The sequence below is a fragment of the Drosophila tropicalis genome, unplaced genomic scaffold, assembly GCF_018151085.1.
Source record: "Drosophila tropicalis isolate 14030-0801.00 unplaced genomic scaffold, ASM1815108v1 contig_859, whole genome shotgun sequence".
NCBI lineage: Eukaryota > Metazoa > Arthropoda > Insecta > Diptera > Drosophilidae > Drosophila > Drosophila tropicalis.
Window position 1 is genome coordinate 6,516,370 of NW_027173353.1, and position 23,455 is coordinate 6,539,824.

The 23,455-nt window shown below is 38.2% G+C and overlaps 4 protein-coding genes across 5 annotated transcripts in view; 3 read left to right on the forward strand and 1 right to left on the reverse strand.

Moving 5' to 3' along the window:
- LOC137582746 (uncharacterized) overlaps positions 1 to 11,487 on the reverse strand; it is a 35,679-nt gene extending 24,192 nt beyond the window's left edge. For both annotated transcript variants that reach the window (XM_068297403.1, XM_068297402.1), the window contains exon 1: positions 11,345 to 11,487. The gene's annotated coding sequence lies outside the window, so the exon portion shown is untranslated. The remainder of the gene's footprint in view (positions 1 to 11,344) is intronic.
- A 3,788-nt stretch (positions 11,488 to 15,275) lies between these two features.
- On the forward strand, positions 15,276 to 15,983 carry LOC137582149 (seminase). Its single transcript, XM_068296595.1, has one exon. It carries the CDS (start codon positions 15,276 to 15,278, stop codon positions 15,981 to 15,983), a length of 708 nt encoding a protein of 235 aa, XP_068152696.1.
- A 2,084-nt stretch (positions 15,984 to 18,067) lies between these two features.
- On the forward strand, positions 18,068 to 18,979 carry LOC137583007 (seminase). Its single transcript, XM_068297850.1, has one exon. The coding sequence runs from the start codon at positions 18,073 to 18,075 to the stop codon at positions 18,931 to 18,933; it is 861 nt and encodes a 286-aa protein (XP_068153951.1). The 5' UTR covers positions 18,068 to 18,072; the 3' UTR covers positions 18,934 to 18,979.
- Positions 18,980 to 20,050: 1,071 nt separating this feature from the next.
- scrib (scribble) overlaps positions 20,051 to 23,455 on the forward strand; it is a 66,086-nt gene continuing 62,681 nt past the window's right edge. The window contains 3 exon segments of the mRNA XM_068296974.1: positions 20,051 to 20,323; positions 21,675 to 22,107; positions 22,109 to 22,144. Coding sequence (XP_068153075.1) covers positions 21,982 to 22,107; positions 22,109 to 22,144 — 162 coding nt within the window. The 5' untranslated portion in view covers positions 20,051 to 20,323; positions 21,675 to 21,981.

Below are 23,455 nucleotides of genomic sequence, written 5' to 3' on the forward strand. Positions count from 1 at the left end.
AGCAATTTAGCATGGCAACTTTTACGTTAGGATTTATGTATGTATGTATAAATGTACGTACATATGTCTATGTTTGTATGTATGTATGTGTATATTGCTACACTTCATACAGCATTTGCATTGTTCGAACTGGGGCCAAAAATAAAACATATCAATTGAATGTATAAACAATCGAAATTTTTTATGATTTTGTTATTTCTATATGCGTTATATAAATATATAAATACACGCATGCTTGTATCTACTGGTATTTAGACGAATACTTGAAACATGTTTCTAAAAAAAACTTGAACAAAAAGTTTCATGTTTTGCTGCACTGCACAAAATGAATGCAGAATAAGCCAAAACAAAATGGATTCAGCTCTCATCTACAAGTAAAAGTTCGATCCATATATTGGAGAAAGCCCTTTTTGATTTGAATTTGCTTAGTTCACACTAATTTGATTTAAACACACATAAAGTTGCTTAATTATTCCTTTTTGAGCTCAGTTCTTGTACCTTTTATTAAAATAAGAAAAAATTGTTGCATGGTAAGCCAATGAAATTCAATTAAATCCTTTGCACTTTGTTTAAGTGCGATGGAATGTAATTTTGAAAGCTTGATTTACTTTTTATCTAGTTTTGTTTGTGCTATAAAATTATTTTTCGACTGTCTTGTTTTGCTGGTTTTCAACTATTTCAATATGCCAACTTTACCTTTCGCAAAGGCATGCCGCTTGAGGCCAGTTGAGTGTTGTCTATTGAACAATTTTCCAAATGATTGATTGACCACAGCACATTAAGCATACGCACTGTTGACGGCTGGCCGTACACACCGAAATGAAACAAAGATAGCTGTTAAATTTTAAACGGAAAGGACTTTTGCTCTGGGCATTCAATTTAATTTTATTGGGTAGAATCTCATTTTCCTTTTTGCATATCTACGACTAAGTGAAGGCTTTTATCGGCAATTTGGCATTTGAAATTGGCATCAAAATCTGTTTGTTTGACACTTTGAAATAAATTACGGGTATGACTTTGTGATGAGATTTTCCTCTCAATGTGGTTAGGCGCCTTCATTCCATTTCCAATTCGAATGGCAAAGGTGACCCGACATTCTGATGACATTTACCCAATTGGTGGTCAGTCTGAATCGGGTATATTCATATTTGATTAGCTTTTCTTTGACAATAGCAGCAGGTTGATGACACTCCCCTCCCACTTCCACATCTACTCACTCCACAAAATAAGGAGCAGATGTGAGACACATTTTTAATATAACAAACAATTTTCATCGGTCAGACTTATATAAAAAGCCAATCACGTCGTTGCAATGCCGTCGCCAAAAAGTCAAAATAACAATGGAAAGGGCTGGCACACAAGAAGCCACAGCAAAAGGAATAGCACAGAGTTTTGCCTTTTTGACCAAGCAGTGAACTGAAACAAAGTTGCCCGTTGATGTTGATGCTGATGACAAATGCCAAAAGCCCTCGAGGTAAACATGCGGCGGAGGAATGAATGAAAAGAGCAAGAGAATGGCTAAGAGACAGATACACTGATGTGAAGTTGAATGAGATGGCAGCGGGAGTGGGTTGGGGGTGCAAAAGAATGCAGCACAATTGGGCATCAATCATGCGCAAAATTGATTAGTTCAACTTTGCGAAATGCGAGGCATTGAGGCGTCTATCCAGAGGCTACATTTGCTTTTCATTTTTCAACTTTTCCATTTTCATTATTATTTTACAAACATTTTTGCGCATTTGACACGCTCCATTGTTATTAATGAGACTCAACAACTGATGCAATGAACCATTGAGAATAACCGGAAAAGCGTGTGATGAAAATGCAAGTTCATTTATGCGGTTTTATTCTTGCAGAAAATATGTTTCGTGCCAATTAGTTAGTAGAGTTATTTAGATTGACGTCTCAGCTGCTTAATTGCCCCAACTAACCCGTAACATGAATGCATAGAGCAAGAGCAATCGGAGGATTCGAGTCACTTGACACTGAACACGCACACGCCCATGCTTGGCAGTTCGCAGTTTGCAGTTAGCAGTTTGCACATCGGCAATTCGAGGAGTTACAGAGGAAACTCATAGACATTTCCGCCACTTTAAAAATGACAATTTTATTTTCGTGCTTGCAGCGCTTTGCGCAACATCTGTGGCATTTCTGTGTGAGTGTGTGCTTGTGTGTGTGTGTGTGGGTTTCTACGGAGAATGGCGCCGCAAGCATCGAGTGGCTCGTTTGTGCCTCGTTATATTTGTTGTAGCGGAAATGCACTTGAAAATGCGCACGAATTTCCGCTTTCTTTTAAATTCTTCCTTTTTTTTTATTTTCCCACCCAACGACCAAGTTTTCAGCTCTAACTCTTCAACGAACGCACTAAACTCTAGTTTTGCCTCTGCACAGCCAAGATTCGATTAAGGCTCAGTGTGTTGAGTGCCGGAAGGTATGCATTTCCTGTCGCAGTCCTTGAGAGCATAGCAAATGAATGCAATTAGCGTTTCCATTTGGCTTTCGCCTCACAAAATGCTTGTAAAACGATAGCTCCTTCTCTTTTCACGGTTTTGCTGCGGCTGCTTTAAAGCCTGTCTGTTTATGGTTTCGTTTATGGGCCCACAAAATGACAGGATGTTTCCCTTGTTGTGTTATTTACAAGCCCAACGCTCCCTCAATTCTTCCCCCTTACAAGTCCTATCTGATTTGGCCTGCTGCTGTTCGGTGCGTAAAACCAAAACCAACCAACAAAAAGCAAAAAAATAGTAAAAAAAACCACACACAAAATATTGCTCACAAAAGTATGCATTAAAGTTTTTATGTATGTCACTCATACGCCATGCTGCACTTTACTAACACGCCACAAATAGGCCAGAAAGAGAGGGATGGAGAGAGACAGAGAGAGCAAAAAAGAGGCAGGGCTGGCAAGGAGTCCTGTCATTCTCAACTCTAGGTTCTTGTTGTTTACCAGAAGCTAGAGCAGCAGCCATTGAAGACGGAAGCAACCGACAGTTTTTACGCCATTTTTTATAATTTATGTCTGCGTCTGTGTGTGCGTGTATGCGTGTGTGTGTGTGTGCATGTGTTACTGAAGAGAAAATACTGTTAAAAAAGTGCGAAAATTGCGAAAAGTACGAAAAGTGTTTTGCCAACCACTTGATGGCAAATGCGCATATCACATCCACGGGCACAAAAAAGTTTCTCTTTGTTAATTTAGTGGAAAATTACATTTTGTTGTGGACATTTAAAAAATTTTTTTTTATATAAAGTTGAAAATATAAAACCCCAAAATCTGTGAGAAAACTTTTTTTTTTAACTATGTCACGAAAAAATTCATGACATTTTATTTAACAGGTTTAAGGGCCAAATAAATTAACACTTCTCTTTGATTTATTCATTTCGTTGGGTTAACTGGAAACTTTTTAATATGTTTGAAAATATATAAAATCTAGGATTAGAGAATGTAAAGTTTGCTTCTAGTTTTGAAAACTTTAAAAATAACTTTTGACATAAATTTTGGCTAAAGCTATTAGGCAAATGTTTGGGCATAAGAAAAGGTAAGCTTAGAGCATACAAATTAATACTTTATGTTAAAAACTTGGGCAAAATGTAAGGATATGTCTTACATATGGGTGAAGCTAAAGTATTCATACTTTATGTTAAAGAAAAACTAAATTAATCGGAGTTTACCATTGTATAATGTTCTACTATATGCTGAGTTCCTGCCCCACGAAAACCTATCCCAGGCTTCATCCATAACTATAATGGACAAATATTAAATGATGATGATAATTATGATGAATGAGCCGCAGGTCAACTTCATGATTTTGATATTTTTGCGGCAAATAACTTATTATTTTTCCATCATTTGTGAATTTCTAACACTCATGTCAATGGCAGCCGATGATTAGTGCAAGAATTGTGAGAATTGTGTGGGTTTCTGTTGTTGACAGTATTTATTTATTTATTTAAAAGGCGTTCACATGTGTCCGCCCACCGACCAGCAAACAAACAAGGAATGAGCCGACGCCACACGCAGCTCACGTGTAACTGTTTTCAATTTTCCACGTTTCGTTTAGCGTTTCATACACGTGAGATGAGGCTAACACGCATAGCCGTCTCCATGGCGTATACGTTATAAAAACAACTTGGGCCAAACAAAAAAAAAAGGTAAAAGAAACTGGGGGAAAAATTAATGTGCATATTTTTATGACGACAACAAAAAAAATATATAATAATTTGCATATCAAGTGCCAGTCGCATGAATACGCAAACAAAAGTACACACACACACACACACACACACCACACACATACATACATACACAAAAATACACATGTCTGTCCCTCTACAAGAGAGGTATTTAAAATGTAAAAATTCCGTTTCGTGAAAAAAAAATGAAGAAAAAAATAAATAAATATCAAATTATGTAAAAACTTTTCTTTGATTGTTATATCTTCAGTTGCAGGAGCTGCTGACAATGCTATGAATTTTCTTTGAAATGCAATGTAACTACATTAAAAGTCTAGGAAAACGTCAAGTAGTAGACTCTGGATATCCTATTTATTTTTTGTTGTAAGCAAACTAAACTAAACCTTTCCATACTTCACCTAAACAAAACATTAATTTGATTAAACAAACTAAAAATTCATTGTAACTACGGAGATATTGATAAAATTATTGTTACTTTTGTTTTGAAACTTCCTTTGGGCAACTAAATAAATATTAAGTAAATATACTAGAGAGAAATTTAGTATTTTGATTATAAATTTGCCAAAAGAACCCTTCGGGGAAAAAGCAAAAAAAAAAAAACACACAAAAAACTATTGTAAAACAACCGAAAATAAAAAATAAATAAACAAAAAAAGCAAGCAAAAATTCATGGAACAAAAGTCAGAGCAAAACAGTTAAAAACAGAAAACAAAAAAAATTTGCCCGCAGTCATGCAAAAATTTTATTGGCTTTGTTGTTTCCTGCTACTCTGGCCGAGTTGAGGCGGCCACTCTTGCCAGTGAACTTTGTTTATTTGGCCCAGAAAATATGAAACAAGAGCAAACACTAAATGTAAGTTGGTTCGTCATCAAGATACCCTAGAAAGGATCAAAATAAACGCTGACCAAATGGCATATAATGTTTGTTCTGCTCTTAAATGAATATGCCCCGTTTTCCGCCAGTTAGTACGGGGTATCAAGACAACAAATAAGTCAACTTGGTCATAACAAGCTGACAGTCACAGAATCTCTTTTCCTTGTTCTCATCCTGTCTGGCATTTAAGTTTTTCTGTTGCATAATTTCAAGCGAACCAAGATCTGATGCCATTTGCTTGAAATATTTCATTCCATTTAATTGTTCTGGTTGAAATGTGCATGACAAGCATTTAATTAAACTAATTTTGAGTAGATAAAAAACAACAACAAGAAATGCTCAACAACTTACAAATGTTGTTCAACAATCATGCAGTCATTGCGGTTATGTTGTATCTAAATGTTGACAATGTTTTGGGTGTTTCCAGTGTTGAGAATTTTTGAAAGATACTATATACCAAAACGAAATTTAAGTCAAATCTAAAGATAAAGTAAAATGGAAGAGTATACAAATTCAATTTAAATTAGGAGCTATTTCATAATATAAACAAAAATATACAATAATAATTAACTGCTAACAAATTATATAGTTTCAAAGCTAAGAGAACGTTTATTGTGAACAAGTTATCGGCATTCAAGTGGTGGCTTAAATCTATTGAATCATTGTAACGTTAAATCGTCTCGGCTTATGTTCATATCTGGACAGGCCACACCCACGAAAAGCTGCTTATTTACTGGTTATCTCCGATAAGTCTCTGGGAGTGTAAGTAACTACAGCATGTTATTATATTCAACACTTAGTAGTTCAATTAAGTTTCATATGCTATGTCTAAGGGCACGAAAATTCAACTTAATATTTTGCTAGGAAAATAATAAAGCAGCCATGTGTCAGTACTGTTGTGACCCTATGCATTCACTTGCATATAACAGAGAGTAACAGCAAAAAACAACAAAACGAAACGGAAGGGTAGAGCAGTCGGGGCTAACAAAACACAAAAAGTAAAAACTGTAGCATACCAAATGGCGCTGTCGCCTAAAACGCAAAAGCATTTTACCGAAGCGACAAAATGTCTGTGTAATGTTGTTAGAGACCAACCCTAAAGCCACTCGTTGCCCCACCCAACCCTTCTTCTTACAACCAGCATCAAGCCCCCTCTTATGACATACGCAAGAAAAAAAAAAAGCATAAAAAGAAAGAAAAATAAACCCTCAATGTTGCTTTTTGTGACTGTCTCTCTAGCCGCAGTTGTTGTGGTTGTTGCTGCTGCAGCTTTATCTTTGTGTTGGGACAAAGGGCGGCATTCGGTCGAGTGTGACAATGGTGCATATTTGTGCATTTTTCCACTGAAGCTTGCATTTCACCTTCGCTAGAGACTAGTTTAAATGCTAAAGCTGATGCCACTTTAAGGACACGCGTATATGTAAATACCGTTCATTAGCATAGACTTTCAATTTATAATGTCAATTTGGTATAAACAACTTTGACGGGGCTGAATTGCAATCGGGGTTTTGGCCTTGAGTGGGCATAATTGCATTTCATCAGGATTCTGTTGCCATGTCCTGGCCCGAGACAACATCGCCTTGAGCCAGTCAGTGGGTGCACTTAATCAAATTGCTTGGCGCTGTGTGGCAAATGTCACTGAACCTTGAGAGCGAGTCGACTGAGTGTACGGAAAAGTGTGGCTGGCTGTTGTTGCTGTGCAATTATTTGCCACAGTCGTGCAGCAGCAATAGCAAAATGAAATAAACTTGACGATTGTCAGGACATTCGCCTAAGCAAAAGCACAAAACCATGGACAACATCACGTAGTGAGAACTCGTTGAGGGGTAAGAGCAAAAAACTACAGTTTAGTGCCTGCCATTCAAAGTGAAAGCCAAAAGTGGTTACAATACCAGAACAACAACCCCTTTTTTTCACTAATTGTTATGCACTCGGCAAACCAAATGGAAATATCCCGTAGCCATAACAGAATTAAGACAGGATATCTGAGTTCGACTTTTCACAGGCAACTTTCTGTTGAGTAAACTCTGAACTGAATTAAAGTGCAAAGTGATGTTATACCATATGGATGCAGTTTCGTTCAGTGTAATAGAAGTTCACCTGCAGAGAAAAAACTAAGTTAAATTTACATTTCCTGCTGCTGCTGCTGTTGGCACTGTTGTTACTGGAGCAGACCATAAAGTAATTTGTTTAATTCCATTACTGAGCTGTTTCTACGTGCTTGGCATTAAAATGTCAGTCAGCGGCAGTGGATTGACCATGGCTCGGCTGCGTTTTTTGATCAGCACAGCAGGTTTCAGGCATTGAAAATTTACGCCAATTAGACGAAGCATTTTCTCGGATCCACAGCACACGAACACTCTGGGGTGTCCCTATCGAAACCAGACAAACTGCTTAAGTCCTTCTTGCTATCGCATAGTTTTTCCATTCGCATCTCTCTCTCTCTCTCTCTTTGTCACTCTGGCTGTCTGTATATAAATCAAATATTGTTTATACCCAGAACGTTTGATATCCTGAACAACACCAGGTTTAGTTATAGGTAATGAATTTTTAATGCATTTTCCGACATGCACATAGAATAACAAGAAGCAAAAGGAAGAACTAAATGAAGTAAGAAACTAAAGGAAATGCAGCAGCAGCAGAACCACATGGGGCACCATGAAAGAAGCAGAAGTGATAACAGGAATCGTAGGATTAGCCACAAACAAAAACAAAAAAGAAAAAGAGTTACACTGTCAATTGTTAGTATCATCGTCTAACAAATTGTTAGGGTGTTATGTAAGACTTGTTAGTTAAACAAGTTTTCCTCTCTGACCCTCTGTCCATGTTCATGCTGAACTGTTGACACACAACAAATTGAAGGAATGTGGCGCAATATGTTGAAACATGTCACCAGGTGCGCATTGGATTAGGGATTAAGGGATTTGACAAACAAGCAGCAGCTGGTTAAGTGAAAGGAAAACAACACTAAAGCCTAGAAAAAGAGGAGTGACCTGAATCAAATGAATTGGCAATCATCATTCTTCAATTCAATTTTATGTGACTTTTTCTTTAATTAATCTCTAAATAATAAAGTGAATTTGTTTAAAGGTCTATCTTATTTCCGATAAATACTTTGAATAAAACATTTTCAAGTTATAAGTTTGCTAAAAGTTTTCCTATTCAGCGGTCTTCTTTTACTTTGGTTGTTCCTGTTCAACTTCTTAGTTTTCTAAAAATAGATAAATACTGCCATTTATTATTATAACTCCAACGTCTTGACTCATTTTTTCTTCTTCTTATTGTATACATTTTTGCTTGGTGATGACAATCATAAGCTTTCGTGTTTGAGCCATGAATTATTCTCAAATGGCTTTAAGTGGCTGTTCTACCAGCCACTTTTAGTTTGTGCAACTTTTATTGTTCATTTCCCCATTCTTTTTTATTTTTAAGTGGCAACTTGGTTAGTTCTACCTGCAGGCCAATTACTTTACTCCACTTTAGACCAACCATTTGTAGTGCAACGTCGGTATATACATATGTATATATATATTATATCGATAGCCAGCGGATTATATAACATATAAACATACAAGAATATTAAAGCCCTACCCTGGTTTTGATCCTGGTTCCTGACCTTCAGTTTGTGTGTTAACTATAAAGGTAAAAATGATTACCAGCTGACTGATTCGCCGGCTGACTAAGTGACGACTTGGGCGGAGTCGGTACACAGACCCATATACCATATATGTATATAAGTATATGTATGTATGTGGGCACTATATTCACCTGACTCGGCTGCATTCCATTCAATTTTTGACGCCTTTTTCTTGTCCCTCTATCGATTTTCCAGTTAAACCGACGCCATTTTTAATGGCTTTCATTACTTGGTGCTTGTCTTCAGAGTCTCTTCTTTTATTTTTCCCACTTTTTTTCCTATGCTTTCTCAGTGTGTGTGTCTGTGTGTGTGTTGTTTTTTAATTGTTGACTGCGTGAGTTGATTAAGAGGCGTCAACTTTCATTTATCACATGAACATTTAATGATGATGCGCATAATTTGCCTACGCTTTTTCAATAATGTTGTCACGTACCATGTACCCAGAGATACAAGATGGAGGTAAATAAAAGAAATTAATTTTAACTTAAGGTTTTCCATGGAATGAACCCAACATAAAGGGCACCGACAAACTACAAATCTGACTATGAGCAGAGAAACATAAAGCAAATAGTGAGGTAGTTGTAGTAGTTCATCATTAAATATTTACACTTTCATAAATGTGTGAGTGCATTCACACAGGCGTTTTAATATTTCATCAACCAACCCATCCCCTGCCCACCCATTCCCATGGCAGTGGCCGTGCCCGTGCCTGTGTCCGTGACTTTGAAGGTGAAAGCCCTATCCGGGCATGCTTTTGCGTAAAGGAAGCCAAAAACTATACAAGCGTGAAAATCGTGCAGCTACATTAAACAGATAAATTTCGGCAATATGCTTCTTTTTTTTCTTTTCCTCGCCACATATAGACGCCAAAAGAGAAATCCTCTCCACGTGCATTAACGCAAACAAAAAGCATAAAAAGATACTTCATAATTGTTATAAAGTGACAGACGGACAGACAGACAGAGAGACAAAACAGCCCTAAAAGCATCCAAATGAACATGGGTTTGGGTCTTGTTTTTGCCCAGAAACTGACTTAATATAATTGGAATTGCCAGTGAGTTCAACCAGAAATGTTTTGCCAAATGATGAGGGTAATTAGTGGAGAGCACAAAAACAGAACATTTTCAGAGACAATTGAGGCCTAAGGAGATTCTCAAGGCCATTATTTAATATTAATATTTCAGCCAAAAAAAATTGTATTTGTTTTTCTTCTTTCTTGAAAAATGGTAAAATGATTTTGAAAATATTTCAAGAAACAAATTTACACAACCTTTTAAAAAACATTTTAGATTACCCAACTTTCCCTCTCAACCGTTTTTGCATAAACAAAACAACTATAGTAAAAGGTTTTACGCCTATGCAAGCGCACTAACGCGAATCCATCACTAAGTGTACTTCAAAGGTTATATATTCATACACTGTCTAGATGATCCGTAACTGAATAATATTAATAACTTAGGCGAGAAACAAACTCATTGCTAAATAAATAAAGAAGTTCTATAACGAAAATCAATATTTGATAAACACTTTTCCTTTCAATGTTATGAGTTTTTAATAGTTTCAAGTCTAATCGAAATACGAGAATGTAGTTTTTTTTCAGAAATAGTTCAATATATTGAATTCATTAAATTGATCGTGAAATTAAAGTAATTGGCTTAACTTTAGTGGCTAAATAATAAATCATTTAAATGGCCAGGAAACTGTATAAGCCATAAAACAAGCCACAAGACACACACACCGCAACACAAGGCACACAACACAAAACATGGCATTAATTAAAATGTATACCAAAAACGAACCGCAACTAATACTACACTCAGTTCGTATGTGTTTATACACTAATGGTGAATTGTTATCCAGGGGCACTTTGCCAATGAGTCAAATGAGGCGTATACGTAATGTACAATTAAATAAACATTGCGGCAAACAAGAAGAAGCACAACAAAACCTGCACAGACCAGCCTTTTCTACAATTTTAATATTATCCTTTTCGTGTGTTACCCTTAATTGAATGTAAGCAAAAACTAAAAGAAAAAAACAAACAAGAAAACACAAAAGAAACAATCGCGTTAAATGGCAATATTAGGCATCAGGTCGACAACAAACTCTCTCTCTCTCTCTCATTCCTGTTGATCCTCAATTAAATGACTCACGGCAAAATGGCGCAATAAAATTGCATTGTCCTTATTTTTAGTTCCATGCCGCAGCACGTAATGTTAATGTTTGGTTTGGCTTCGCCTTGACAAGACGCAAACAACCAGACCAGAGGGAGACACAGAAAGTTAAATTAAAATTTCATGGCTCTTCGCCTTTCTCAGCATCCTGCCGTTGCCGTTGCCGTTGCCATTGCCGTTTCACCCTTGTCCTCCTCATGCTGACCCTCAACTCTGCCTCACTGACACAATTTTCTCCCTTGACAGTCGCCCTGCTATTGTCTGGCATCTTGGACTTGGCTAATCAAATCAGCCACTGGATTTGGTCTGGAGAATGACACTGGATTTACCTGACTTTGCCAGGCAATTCCACTGAGACGCAAAGTAATAGAAAAATATTTGAAAGGCAAGAAGGATAGCCAATGCATATTGATATTCATTTTCACACCCGTCAACATTGAGAAAAAACCCCGAAAAATTATTTACTCACTCATTTCCATAAACAGGATTCGAGAATTTGTGTTTTTAATATTCTTCTATTTCGTCTCGTTATTAATTATGCACTTGTTTTTACTGTTGGTTTTATTTTTGTTTAAGATTTCAGCACGTTTTAATTTATTCATACGATTTTCGATTTTTGGTTCAATTTCAATTTTTGTCTTTTTGTCTCGCTTTATATGCAAATCATCCAACAAGTCGGCATCAACTGATTCAAAAAGTTGTGGCCAGTCAAAACTTCAAAAGTGTCGGAAAGCCGAAACCGTTAACTAACCGAATGAATAGAAGCCGAGGATATCGAACGAGGATGTCCAACTCGTTTGTACTCGCACTCGGCTCCATGCTGATGAACCATTAGTCAGGAGCCTGAGCTTCGGCATTGCCGTTTGCATCTGCTGTCGTCGGTGTTCGAAGTGAAACTGAAACTGTTTTTTTTCTTCCATCTGTGGTTCGACTGTCCTCAAAAAGGACTTCCTGCGCAATAGGTTCGAGTTCGCAGCACTGCGTTTTTTGGGTGGTAAACACAACATGAATGCCGTTTCATTGGCAACGGCAACGGCAACGGCATCGGCAACAGAAAAAGCCATTAAGTTTTTGGCAGCATGACGTAAGGCTTAAAGGCAGCCCCATCGACACTTGTTGGCATGTTGTTGTTGGGCTCTCGTTCAATCAATGAAGATGCAGAAAAAGTTTCAACCTGAAAACGTTTTTCTTAACCCCCTTAGACTTTTGCTTTATAGGCGAAAGTTTTTAAAATTCCAAGTCATTAATGACATTCCAATGCAAATGTTGAACATTTTTTATCTCAATTATGTATTTAATAATTATATACAATATTTATTGAATCGTTGAACGAAAATAATATATAAAATTAGCCTAAGGACTAGTAGCTTATAGCTAGTACGAAGATTGGGTGTAATTTACAATATCTGCCCATTCACATTATAAATAAATCCTAAATAACTATAATAGAAAAACTCAACTTTCTGATATTGGCAGAGAATAGATCTGTCTTGCAGTATGGCTAAGACTATTAGAACCTCTCAAAACTAGGTAAACTAGAAACAGAGAAAGTTCTTAAGACCTAAACAAGAAACAAAAATGAATACCTAATTGTAGTTAAAATGTGTATTCTAACTTAGTCGGGAATCTTTCGATACGACAGCTCTCTTTAAAAAAGATAGCAAAAATAAATAGTTATTTGCATATTAATCAATCAGATTAGGATATAATTTAAACAAATTGTCCTTGGAGACTTTTGGTATTTAAAAACCAAACACAATTACCAATCAATCGATTGACAATTATCGCAGAAAAGCAAATGCCTCTTTGAATATATAACTATCAAATACTAACAACAAAGATAGAGATTTCCTTTCCATTAGATTTAAATTGAATGCCAAACTAAAGCCTTCTAGAACTTTTTTAAGTTTAAATATATAAGAATCAAACGCATACATAGACATTAAATATTTCACATTGTTTCCATCATTATGACCCCTGTGGCATTTCCTCCCAACTATATATTTCATTTACACGTGGCGCACCCAAAAAGTGCTAAAGAGACTACCACAACAACAGCGCGTATCCTTTCCATTTCTTTTTGTACCCATTCCACACCCCCTCGACTTTTCTTCAGACGTGTCCTCTTGCGACAAGTTGGCAACAAGTTCGATGCGGTTATGCGGAATGAGAAACTTTTTGCCGGTACACGGACTAGAACGTAAAAGTTGCTTGCCATTTGAGGCTAGCCGAATTTCGGTTAGATAACATGGACAAGTTGTTAATTAGAAATGCAGCTTCTCCTGAGGGGCTTGCACCCACATACAAGAGATGCAATATCCGATAACAAAGTTCAATGCGGTCATTTGCATGTATGCAGCTATTCAAAGGTATGAACTGTTCATGTAGAGCAGCATCCATTAGATGGGGACTTTTATATGCTTGAAAACACATCGTGTTTTTTTTTCTGGTTTTTTGTGTAAGAAATTTCAATCTGTCTCTTTGCGGTCAAGCACCTCCTGGAGATGAAGTAGATGTGTAGCAGATATCCGATTACAAACACACAGCAGCCAGTCAGGCTTGAGTTATTCACCTTTCGGTAAATTTGCGTTTTCAATTAGCATAGCAACAGGAAATTTCGAGATGACCATCTGAGTTGTCCCATCAAATATTAAAGGGACATCCACAAAGGTGAGGACATTAGGAACACCCACTTAGCCGAGGACATATCTCAATTTATGTTCAAGCTAGTTATGGAAATGTAATTCAAGATCAAAGGAAGATCATTACGCTGATCAATGAACTTGGGCAAGAAGATCCGCAGCAACAATCATTTTCCTACCTTACCCGGACATCCAGACTGAGGTATTATCTTTGCTTCCGATCTGTCTGGCCTTTTTTGGCTTAGTGATCGGTTTTTGGTTTCCTGACGAGAGTCAATTTCACTCTGCTGTATCCCCAAAAAACGAGAGCAACAGATGTCCCCCCAGAGTCCAAGAGTCAGCGTCAGAGACGGGGTACGAGTCTCGAGATCACTCACACGTCTCAGATTACACCAGACACTGGGAAGTAAGTGCAGCGTCCTTACAACAAGGATATCAAATGTTGCCGCAAAATAGTAAAAAGCATAAAATTCTCTCGTAGATCAAATAGGAAATCAAAAGGAAAAAAAACCCAATTCTTTTCCAAGAAGTCATTTTAATCAGTTAAATGAGGTTCTTTTTTTTGAATGTGTATTTCTTTCTCAAAATAATCATTTCATACATAGAAGGAAGTTGCTTGTTGTCAATTGAAACAAAGGCAAATATCATTTGTGCTCTGAGTATTAAAAGGCACACAGATAAATTAAATAACCATTTATATGCAGAGAGCTTGATGATTATATTTAAGATTGTTAACCCTAGAAAGCCAAAAATCAAACTGATTATTGACTAAATTGTTTGATGTCTATCTGGGGTTAATTATGACGCTTTGCCTTTTGGCCAAAATAGGCAAATAGGTAACGTCAGAAGCGGGCCGCGCACGCGCTTTTTAACTTATTTGGCATGCATTCGATGTCATCGCCGATCAGACGCTGTGACAGTGACTCCAACTGGGCGTGCGAATCGCTTGACAACATGTTGGGCATTATGATTTGATTGTTTTTCTATTACATTTGCATTTACATTTTTTATTTTGTTTTTTTTTTTTTTTTTTTTGGGCATTTCAATCGAGTGGGTGCGCACCATTGATCCAAAGGGGAATCATCCATGGTCTACGTGATCTCTGGAGCATTGGCCCGGAAGAGGAAGACTGGCTTAATCTCTTGGCAGGAAGTGCTTGCCCGCTGCCTGTTTGCTTGGCCCCCATAAGTTCAGTGTGCGGTTTGTTGTGCTTGAGACCCAAATTACGCAATTCCCAAAATACATACAGTGGGGATTTGGATTGCTTTATTTTTAAGCCGATATTGAAAGTACCGCTAGGCGTGGGACAAGTACGCAAAAACTCGCTCGTGATGTCACTGGAGCAGTATGGAATCTGGTTTTGATCTTGATGATTAACGCAGCAGCAGCTGAACTCAACTGAGAGTGGTTGGAAAAAACGCAAGTGTTAAGTGCATTGAAACGAAATTGGAACCGAAATTGGATACACTCCCACTTTGGCTAAACATTCTTGTTGATTATGAATTAAAGAGAGTATGGATGATTAAAGTCGTTTAAAGGGATTGACGTCCATTACAATTGAAATTGGCTACGCTTTTGTAAATACTTGCATTACTCTTGTTTTTATAGCATCAATTTAGTTGAACAAAGTGAAGCGTAATGAATATAGTCGAATGTCTGCTGCTGCTGGCCATGAGTCTCGGGAATCCAACATTTGGCCGAGTCTATAAACACGATATTCATACAAAGTTGAAAAAAAGCTTTCGAATTTGGCGGGGAATGTCCTCCAATACAGGCAATAATTATGGCGGTTGGCTACTCTATATTAAGAATAACAATGATGCATCCATCGTTTGTGGAGCTTCTTACTATTCCCCCTTATTGGTGATTACTTCGGCCAACTGCATACATCCGTATACGTATGATGTGAATATGAGTGTTGAGCCCACGGCGAAAAGTAAAGATTCCGAAGACTATTTCGGGCTTATCGATACCGTATACTTTCCACCTGGTTTCAAATATTTGGATCAGTATATGGATATTGCACTGATTAGGCTGAGTAAGCCTATAAAAGGTAAACTCCTCGAATTCATCTCTCTGTGCAATCACCCGTTGCCAGATGATACCACGCTAATGAGCGTCGGGTGGGGTTTCGATTCGATGGACGTGCAACCCATGAGTCTGGAACCCACCAACAGCTCAGTGGTCGTTCAGAACGTAGAGAAATGCTTGGCAACCTATACGAACTCGATCTCTCCCGCTACGATATTCTGTGCCACTCAACCGGCAGATAAGCGCAATTGCCGTTACGATGGCGGATGTCCGGTTGTCTATAAGACGAAACTGTGCGGCATTGTGTCCTGGGGACCACTGTGCAGGGATACAAGTTTCCCCAGCTTGTACACTAATATAACAACTATGAGAAAATGGATAGAAGAAATAGAAGCAAAAGTGCTATCAAAAGAACATGTTAAGAAAAGGCATTAACAATCTCTATATCTATATCTCTCCCTCTCTTTGTCACTATCTTTCCCGATATTTCACACACTCTGTTGGGAGGCATATCGAATTGGTGAAATTGTATTTAAAATAAATCTTATGAAAATATAGTATCATATAGAAGGCCACAGAAGATGGCTGCTAAATTATTAAGCTATATTTGCCTAGTGTCACTTTTAACTTGTTTGCCTTTTGCATGGGGCAAAGTGTACAAATACAACATTCTAAAAAAAACACCGAGGAATTCTCGGCTTTGGGGTGGCATGAGCAAAAATTCGGGAGATAATTTCGGTGGGTGGCTAGTTGGCATTACAAACGGTCATGATGGTGGCGTATCCTGCGGCGGAGCTTACTATTCGCCCCTTTTGGTGATCACCTCAGCCAATTGTATGCAAAATTTACGCTATAGTCTTGATGAGGCGACTGTTTTTGGTACCGCCGTATACCCTTTGGAAACTGTGGAAGCTGAAGTCGACACTGTATACACTCCGGATGATTTTGTGGTTGAAGAGAATCATATGGATATAGCCATGGTGAGACTTCTCAAGCCCTTGCCGGGCAGACTGACTGAATTCATTAGACTGAGCTATTTTCCAAAAAAGAACGGCTTGCAAATGATGGCTTTCTCCTGGCATTACAGCGATGATCATTCCTATATACCTTCTAGCAACCCATTTAAGCAAGTGGTTCGTCTCAAGGACCTCGATGCATGTGCCAACTATTACAAAAATCAATATTATTTGTCCGACACATCTCTATGTGTAAGGTATTCGCCGAATTCATCATTGTGCGGCTATAATCAAGGCTCTCCACTTGTGTGGAAAAACCAATTGTGTGGCATAGTTTCGTTTGGTCCTTATGCCTGCGAAACCAATACACCGGGCATATTCACAAATATTGAAAAAGTTCAGAAATTCATTCAAAAAGTAGATGCCCTTGTAGCATCGGGCAAATTAATATGAATCTCACATGAGATCAAGTCTTCGATGTGTACTTTAAAAGAACCAACTTTGTGCCTGCCACAAAATAAAGTCAGATATCCAAATCGAAACAATTATTTGCGGTCAAAAATCAATTTATGACGAACATTTTCAAATAATTAGATACGGCATTGGGTTCATTTTCAAGAATGGCACTCCAATTGTTAGTTCAAGAACGTCATGAACTATCTTCATCTGTTCCTGTGTCTTGTACTCTGCCTTTCCAGCAGCAGGAGTAGGAATTATAAGAGACAAATTACAAAATTGACGCCGAAACATAAACGCTTCTGGAGGCCGCGAAACAAATGGAGCAGGGGTGGTTGGCAGGTGCGCATTGTCAGCGCCGACGGAGCTTTCAGTTGTGGGGGCGCCTACATTGCTCCATTATTGGTGGTAACATCTGCCTTTTGTATACAGCCATTTCGGTATGTTCTGGACCATGTCAGCGTGGAATCGATCGCATACAAAAATTCGGACCTCGATCATTTTGCCTCAATTGATACAGTCTATACACCTAATGATAGAAATGTGTCAGCTGGCGATATAGCTTTGGTGCGATTAAAATCCCCAATCAAGGGTAAGCGAACAGAGTTTATTAGCCTGTGCCGTAGAGGGATAGGAGATGGCATGAAACTAACTGTCATGGGATATGGTCGAGGTAAAGCGGAGATTAAACCCACTTTCACATTTTCAAATAGATCACTGATTGTCCATAAGGGCGAGAGATGCCGTCATAAGGGTGAAATGCTTCAAAAGTCAACGAATTTTAGTTTCTGCGTGTTTCATAAGGATAAGCAGGACAAGTGCCACTATGATGGGGGTTCGCCCTTAGTTTGGCAAAATGAACTATGCGGCTTAGTTTCTTGGGGTACATGGTGTCAAAACGATTCCTTTCCAGACTTTTATATCGATATTTTTAAGACAAAGCAATATATACAGAAAACAGAAGACGATATATTATGTGGCGAGTTGGCCTAAATAAACAAATTAACTATAGCGAAATGTAATTTTCTGCTTAGGATTTATGAAAAGAGCCGTTTAATTGATATTGCGTAACATGAAGTTATCCATGGTTTAGTATGGAAACGAATGCCAAAATGTACACTTCGCCCAAAGGTCGATTCCTCCTCATCTATGGAATTCTCGGTATCGTTTGCAAAGCTGCCCAGGCGTCGGAACCACTAGTATTGGGGAGAGCATACAATTTGCGCACAAAGTCAGCCGTAAAAACTGTGGAAACAGAGGGCTACCAACTGACGGAGGGAACTTCACATGTAGGACCGTGGTTATTGCGCATTTTAGATGGCGAAAGATTCGCCTGCGGCGGTGTCTACTTTGCACCATTGTGGGTCATCACATCGGCAAATTGTATGTACTTGTTTCGTAGGCGACTAAACCAATTAAGCGTGGAGTATCTCACACCCCGGTCGGGGGAGAGCAAGAATTATGCATTAATAGACACCGTCGTGGTCTCCAAAATGTTCCGTCAGTATAGCAATTATATGGACGTAGCCATGCTAAAGCTGCTCAATCCCATTGAGCGTGATGGTGATTTTGCCAAACTGTGCAGCAAACCGCTCCGCGAGCATCCCAAGCTGGCTGTTGTGGCCTGCGGTGCTGGTCCCGATGAGGCGTTGCGGACGGAGCAGATCTCCCTGATGAACAAAATGGAATGCGAGAATGAGTATGGACGACTACGCCTCACCGAGACCATAGCATGTGCTCATGAGTTCAACCGGCCTCGGGAGTGCATGTTTGAATTTGGTTGCCCTGTCACTGCGCATGATGAGGTGTGCGGCATTGTAGCCTATGGACCGGAATGCTCTAAAGCTGGTGCTCCTGGGCTGTTTACTGACATCTATCAGGTTAGGCACTTTATCCTGAAAGTTGTCCAAAATAAGCCGCACAGGACACACAAGATTCGCCGAATTTCAGCTCGCTCCAGGAAAGTGTATTAGATCGTCTCAATGGACTGCAAGTAAAAGAAATTCTGATAATATCAAACATTTAGTTTTAATTTAAGTGCGGAAAAATTAGCATGAATTCGGCATAGCTGACGTATGTAGTTGGCTGCCTGCCGATTTATATTGCCTGTAACTTGTGTTCTATTTATCCGATCTGATTAAAATTTCGGCATCTGATGTTTACAGAAGAATTTTAGAATTTACATACATAATTCATGGGGTCACAAAGCACATCCCATTACATCCAGACCACCACAATCTTTTAAATAAAATTGAATTTCCCGCACTTGGCGAAATCGCTGATATCTTAGCACTTCCGGCACAGACCTTAGGACTCACGACTCCAATTCGCTTACTCGTTATTGGGCGATTGCTCCTAAAAAAGAGCAATTGCACTATCGATAAGCATATCGATAATATCGATATCGATAATTAATACAGGAAAAGAAATACTGGGGACCTTTCATCCGTTCGACACTGGGACCATATGTTTGACTCATTGGTTCGATGTTGGCATCGTCCGTTCGCCGTTGGCATCAATTGTTCGAGTTCGACGTGGTTGCAAGGACTTTGTTGGCTTAGGACTATTACTCGCACCCTTAGGACTATCACTCGGACCCTTAGCACTATTACTCGCACCCTTAGCACTATTACTCGCACCCTTAGCACTATTCATAATTTTGTTCGGCTTGGGCGAATTCGGCGCGCCGAGCGAATTGATATCGCCATGTTGATTTTTTTTTTTTACGGCGAAGAGATCGGAAAGTTACGGCGAAGGCTCGACAGCGTGGTTGGGTCTGACTCCTTTGCTCGATTCCAACCATTTCTCACGATTTTTACTCTCTTTTTACTCTCTTTTGCATGAACAGCGCTCTTTTGTTGGATGTTGAATCGAGTTGCATGTTGCATGGTTGGGTCTGACTAATTTGCTCGATTCCAACCACGGCGAAGTCAAAATATTGCGGCGAGGTCAAAATATTGTGGCGAAGTCAAAAGGTTACGGCGAGGTGTCGAGAAAATAATTTTTTTTTTTCTTTGGTCACTTTACCAACACTGGTTAAGCGTATTCGGGAATTGTGCAACACCGATTTTGTTTGTTGTTTTTGTTTTTAAGGTGAGCGGTTGTGCGGTCGGTCGGCGGTTGAAAATTCGGTTTTGAAAAGGCATAAACATTAACAAATAATTAATAAAACGAGATTGGTGTTTGTGCAAGAACTATAGAGAAATAAAGCGGAATAACAATTGCAAAAGGTGGCTGAGATGGCGCGCGACATTGGAAAATAAATCGACATGACAAAAATTGATTAGAGTTAATTCAAGTTATAATTATTTGCCACACATGTGAAATAAGCGAGAAATCAATTAGTTATTAATTATTTGCATGGTATTTTTGCCTTGTCCTTTCGCTGTGTCTGTGCGTGAATGTGTGTGTATATATTTTGTGTGTTTGTGTGACAAGCGGTGCGCCGCGTGCCCATGTATGTGTGTGTGTGTGTGTGTGAGTTGCGTGTGTGTACGCGTTGTTATTTTACATTTTCTTTCGTTTTGTGTTTTTCTGTTTGCCTGTACAGTAAATATTGGCATTGAAGCAACAGCGACTCTTGACCAGCATTTTGTTGCAGAAACCAAAAACAAAAAAACGTGCTAAAAATTAAGAAGAAGAAGTGGAAACAGAGGAAAAGAAAAACATGAAAACTAAGCAACTTTCAAGCCTCCCATGACCAAGCTATTTTTTGTTGTTCCTCTTGTGTGTGTCTGTGGCTCTTGCTGTCTGTGTGTGTGTAAATTCCAAGCCGCCTTGCACAGTGGCACCAAAAAAAATTAACAATATACAAAAGAATTTCAATGGCCCGGCTTTAAATGTGTGTATGTATGCGTGAGAGTGTATTTGTGTGTGTGTGTGTGTGTATGTTGGGTGTGTCGCTGTTCTTGGCTGCGTTAATAATAATTTTCCTCGTTTTTTTTTTTTTTTAAGTTTTTCTACTCAAGTGGAGCTCGAGCTCGTTTCGTCTTTTACAAATTCTCTCATTCTAAGCCTATTCGTAAGCAGCGGCCAAGTTGTCATTGTTGTTGTTCCTCTTGTTGTTGTTGGCAGCAGCAGCAGCAGAAGCAACAAATGCGTCGCGTTGCCAACTACGTGATGAAATGTACATATAAACGTTTCCCCGCATCACCGCATCATGGTCGTACACCAAAGTAAAAAAAGGAAAAAGGGATCAACAATTGGGCAATTTATCCTTCAGTTCCGTTCTAATTTCTACATAAATTTGAACGATTTTAGTGCTCCATTTTAGTTATCCATCAAATGACCCAATTTTCAAGGGTGCATATTGTTAATAGTCTTGACGTTCTTTTAAACAAGCGATGAATCAGATTGAGTGCAAATAATGAATCATAAATCAGTCCCTGTGAAGCAAACAATGCGTGTGGTTATAACAATACAAATTCTGTATATTAAATAATACCGATTTACCCAGCCTAAATGATAAAGAGGTTTTTACCTTTTTTTACCCCGATTGACAACCAAAAAATTGGGCCTACGTCTCTGTTGCAATCCCCTTCCGCTCAATTCGCTCAAGTGCCAATTAGAATTTATTATTATTCATTATTTTCTCTTATTACAATTTCATTTTCTTCTTTACCCTGCAACTTCGGTTCTTGCTTTCTTTGCATTGTTTCATTTTGCGTGGCAGGTGATAAATAAATTTAAACGAAAAATCAAATTCAAATTTCAGGCAAAATGTGGGCCAATAAAAGTTAAAAGTGCTAAAAAAGTGTATGCAAAAAGCAAAAATAACAACAACGATAACGACAACAACAACAACAAGTGTATGTGTGTCTCTCTATCTGCCGAATGCGGCAAATAGTTTTTAGTGTCTGTATGTTGTTGTAAAATTTAATAAAAAGTAGCCAACAACAACAACAAATAACAACCAAATCTCTAAACGACCTCGACCAAATCGAAGCAGAAGAAGAAGAAGAAAAACAACCAAGCAACCAACCAATCATCATTCTTCATTCTTCTTCAACATCATTATCATCATGTTCAAGTGCATTCCAATCTTTAAAGGCTGCAATCGGCAGGTGGAATTTGTGGACAAACGTCACTGTTCCCTGCCCCAAGTGCCTGAGGAGATATTACGCTATTCGCGTACCCTCGAGGAGCTCTTTTTTGGATGCAAATCATATACGCGATTTGCCAAAGGTAAGTAACATTAACAGACACAAAACTAAACAAACCGGACATTGTATACCCTACCATAGACTGTGATTACCAATATAGACTTTTCAATTCAGTCAGATACTGTAGCTAATGCAACCATATCAAAGTGTATTTACTACAACAAAATATTATCTAAAAATATTTCAAGACTTGTGCGTGGTGGTGTATTTTGTGTGTTGGTATGGTGTGTGTGTGTGTATGTGTATGTTTGCGGAGGTGATTTGAAAATGTCATAGGTCAAACTGTGCCCAGAGAAAAAACCGAAATTTGAGAGTAAGGAGTAACTAGCGCCAAAACGTAAGAAATTTTCCCTCTGGCAAATGAATAAAACATAGCCGTTAATTGAAATTGAGAGTTACTTATTATATTAATGTACCTTGAACCATAAGAAAAGGTTAAATTAATTCCCTTTTTTATTTATTTATGTTGAACTTTTAAATAATAAACATACATACATAAATACATTGAATGTTTCTTAGAATTTTTGCAGAAAAATAAGAAATTTAATAATACTCTCTGAAATTTCAAAACCTAGTACACAAACAAACTATTGTTTAACTTATTTAATAGCAACAATTACAGTTATTGCCATCAGTTAATGTAGATTATTTTGATTATCTGTAAAGATAAGAAAACTACGTGATTCTATGTTCTCTCTAATCAACTGAAATTAAAGATTAATCTCATTTAAATATATATATATATATATTTATTACCCACTCCAACACACGTAAATGCATATTCTTAATCCGTTGAGTTTTATTTTCTAGATCGTTAAGTTTTCATAACTTAAGTAAATTGCTTTTTCTTGGACTCGTCTATTTACTGCAGTTACCCTCAAGAGAATTGTTTCACAACTGCTTCGCGTTGTAAGGGTAGGGGAAGGGGATGGGGAAGGGGAGGTTTTGCATTCCAATGGACGTTGACCCGTTCATATTTTATCTAAACCGTTGCATGGCGCGCCATAACCAAGACAATAATTATAACAAAAGACGCCATCGCCATCGCCATCGAGAAGACGAGCTAGCCGGCTGACCAGGCGACCACTCCAAGCGGAAGTCTTTAATTAATGCAAGACAAAGTAGAGAAGAAGCAACCACCAGCAGCAGCAGCAGCAGCCGCAGCACCAACTTTGCCTGTTTGTGCCATGAATGCATAATTGCATCCACAATTACGCAACTTGCAGCTTAAAGAACATCAAAAGCAACCCGCCACACACAAACACCGAGCGACAATTGGGTCACATAACTTTACTAATTAACAACAAAAACAAATTGAAAGACATCTTTAAAC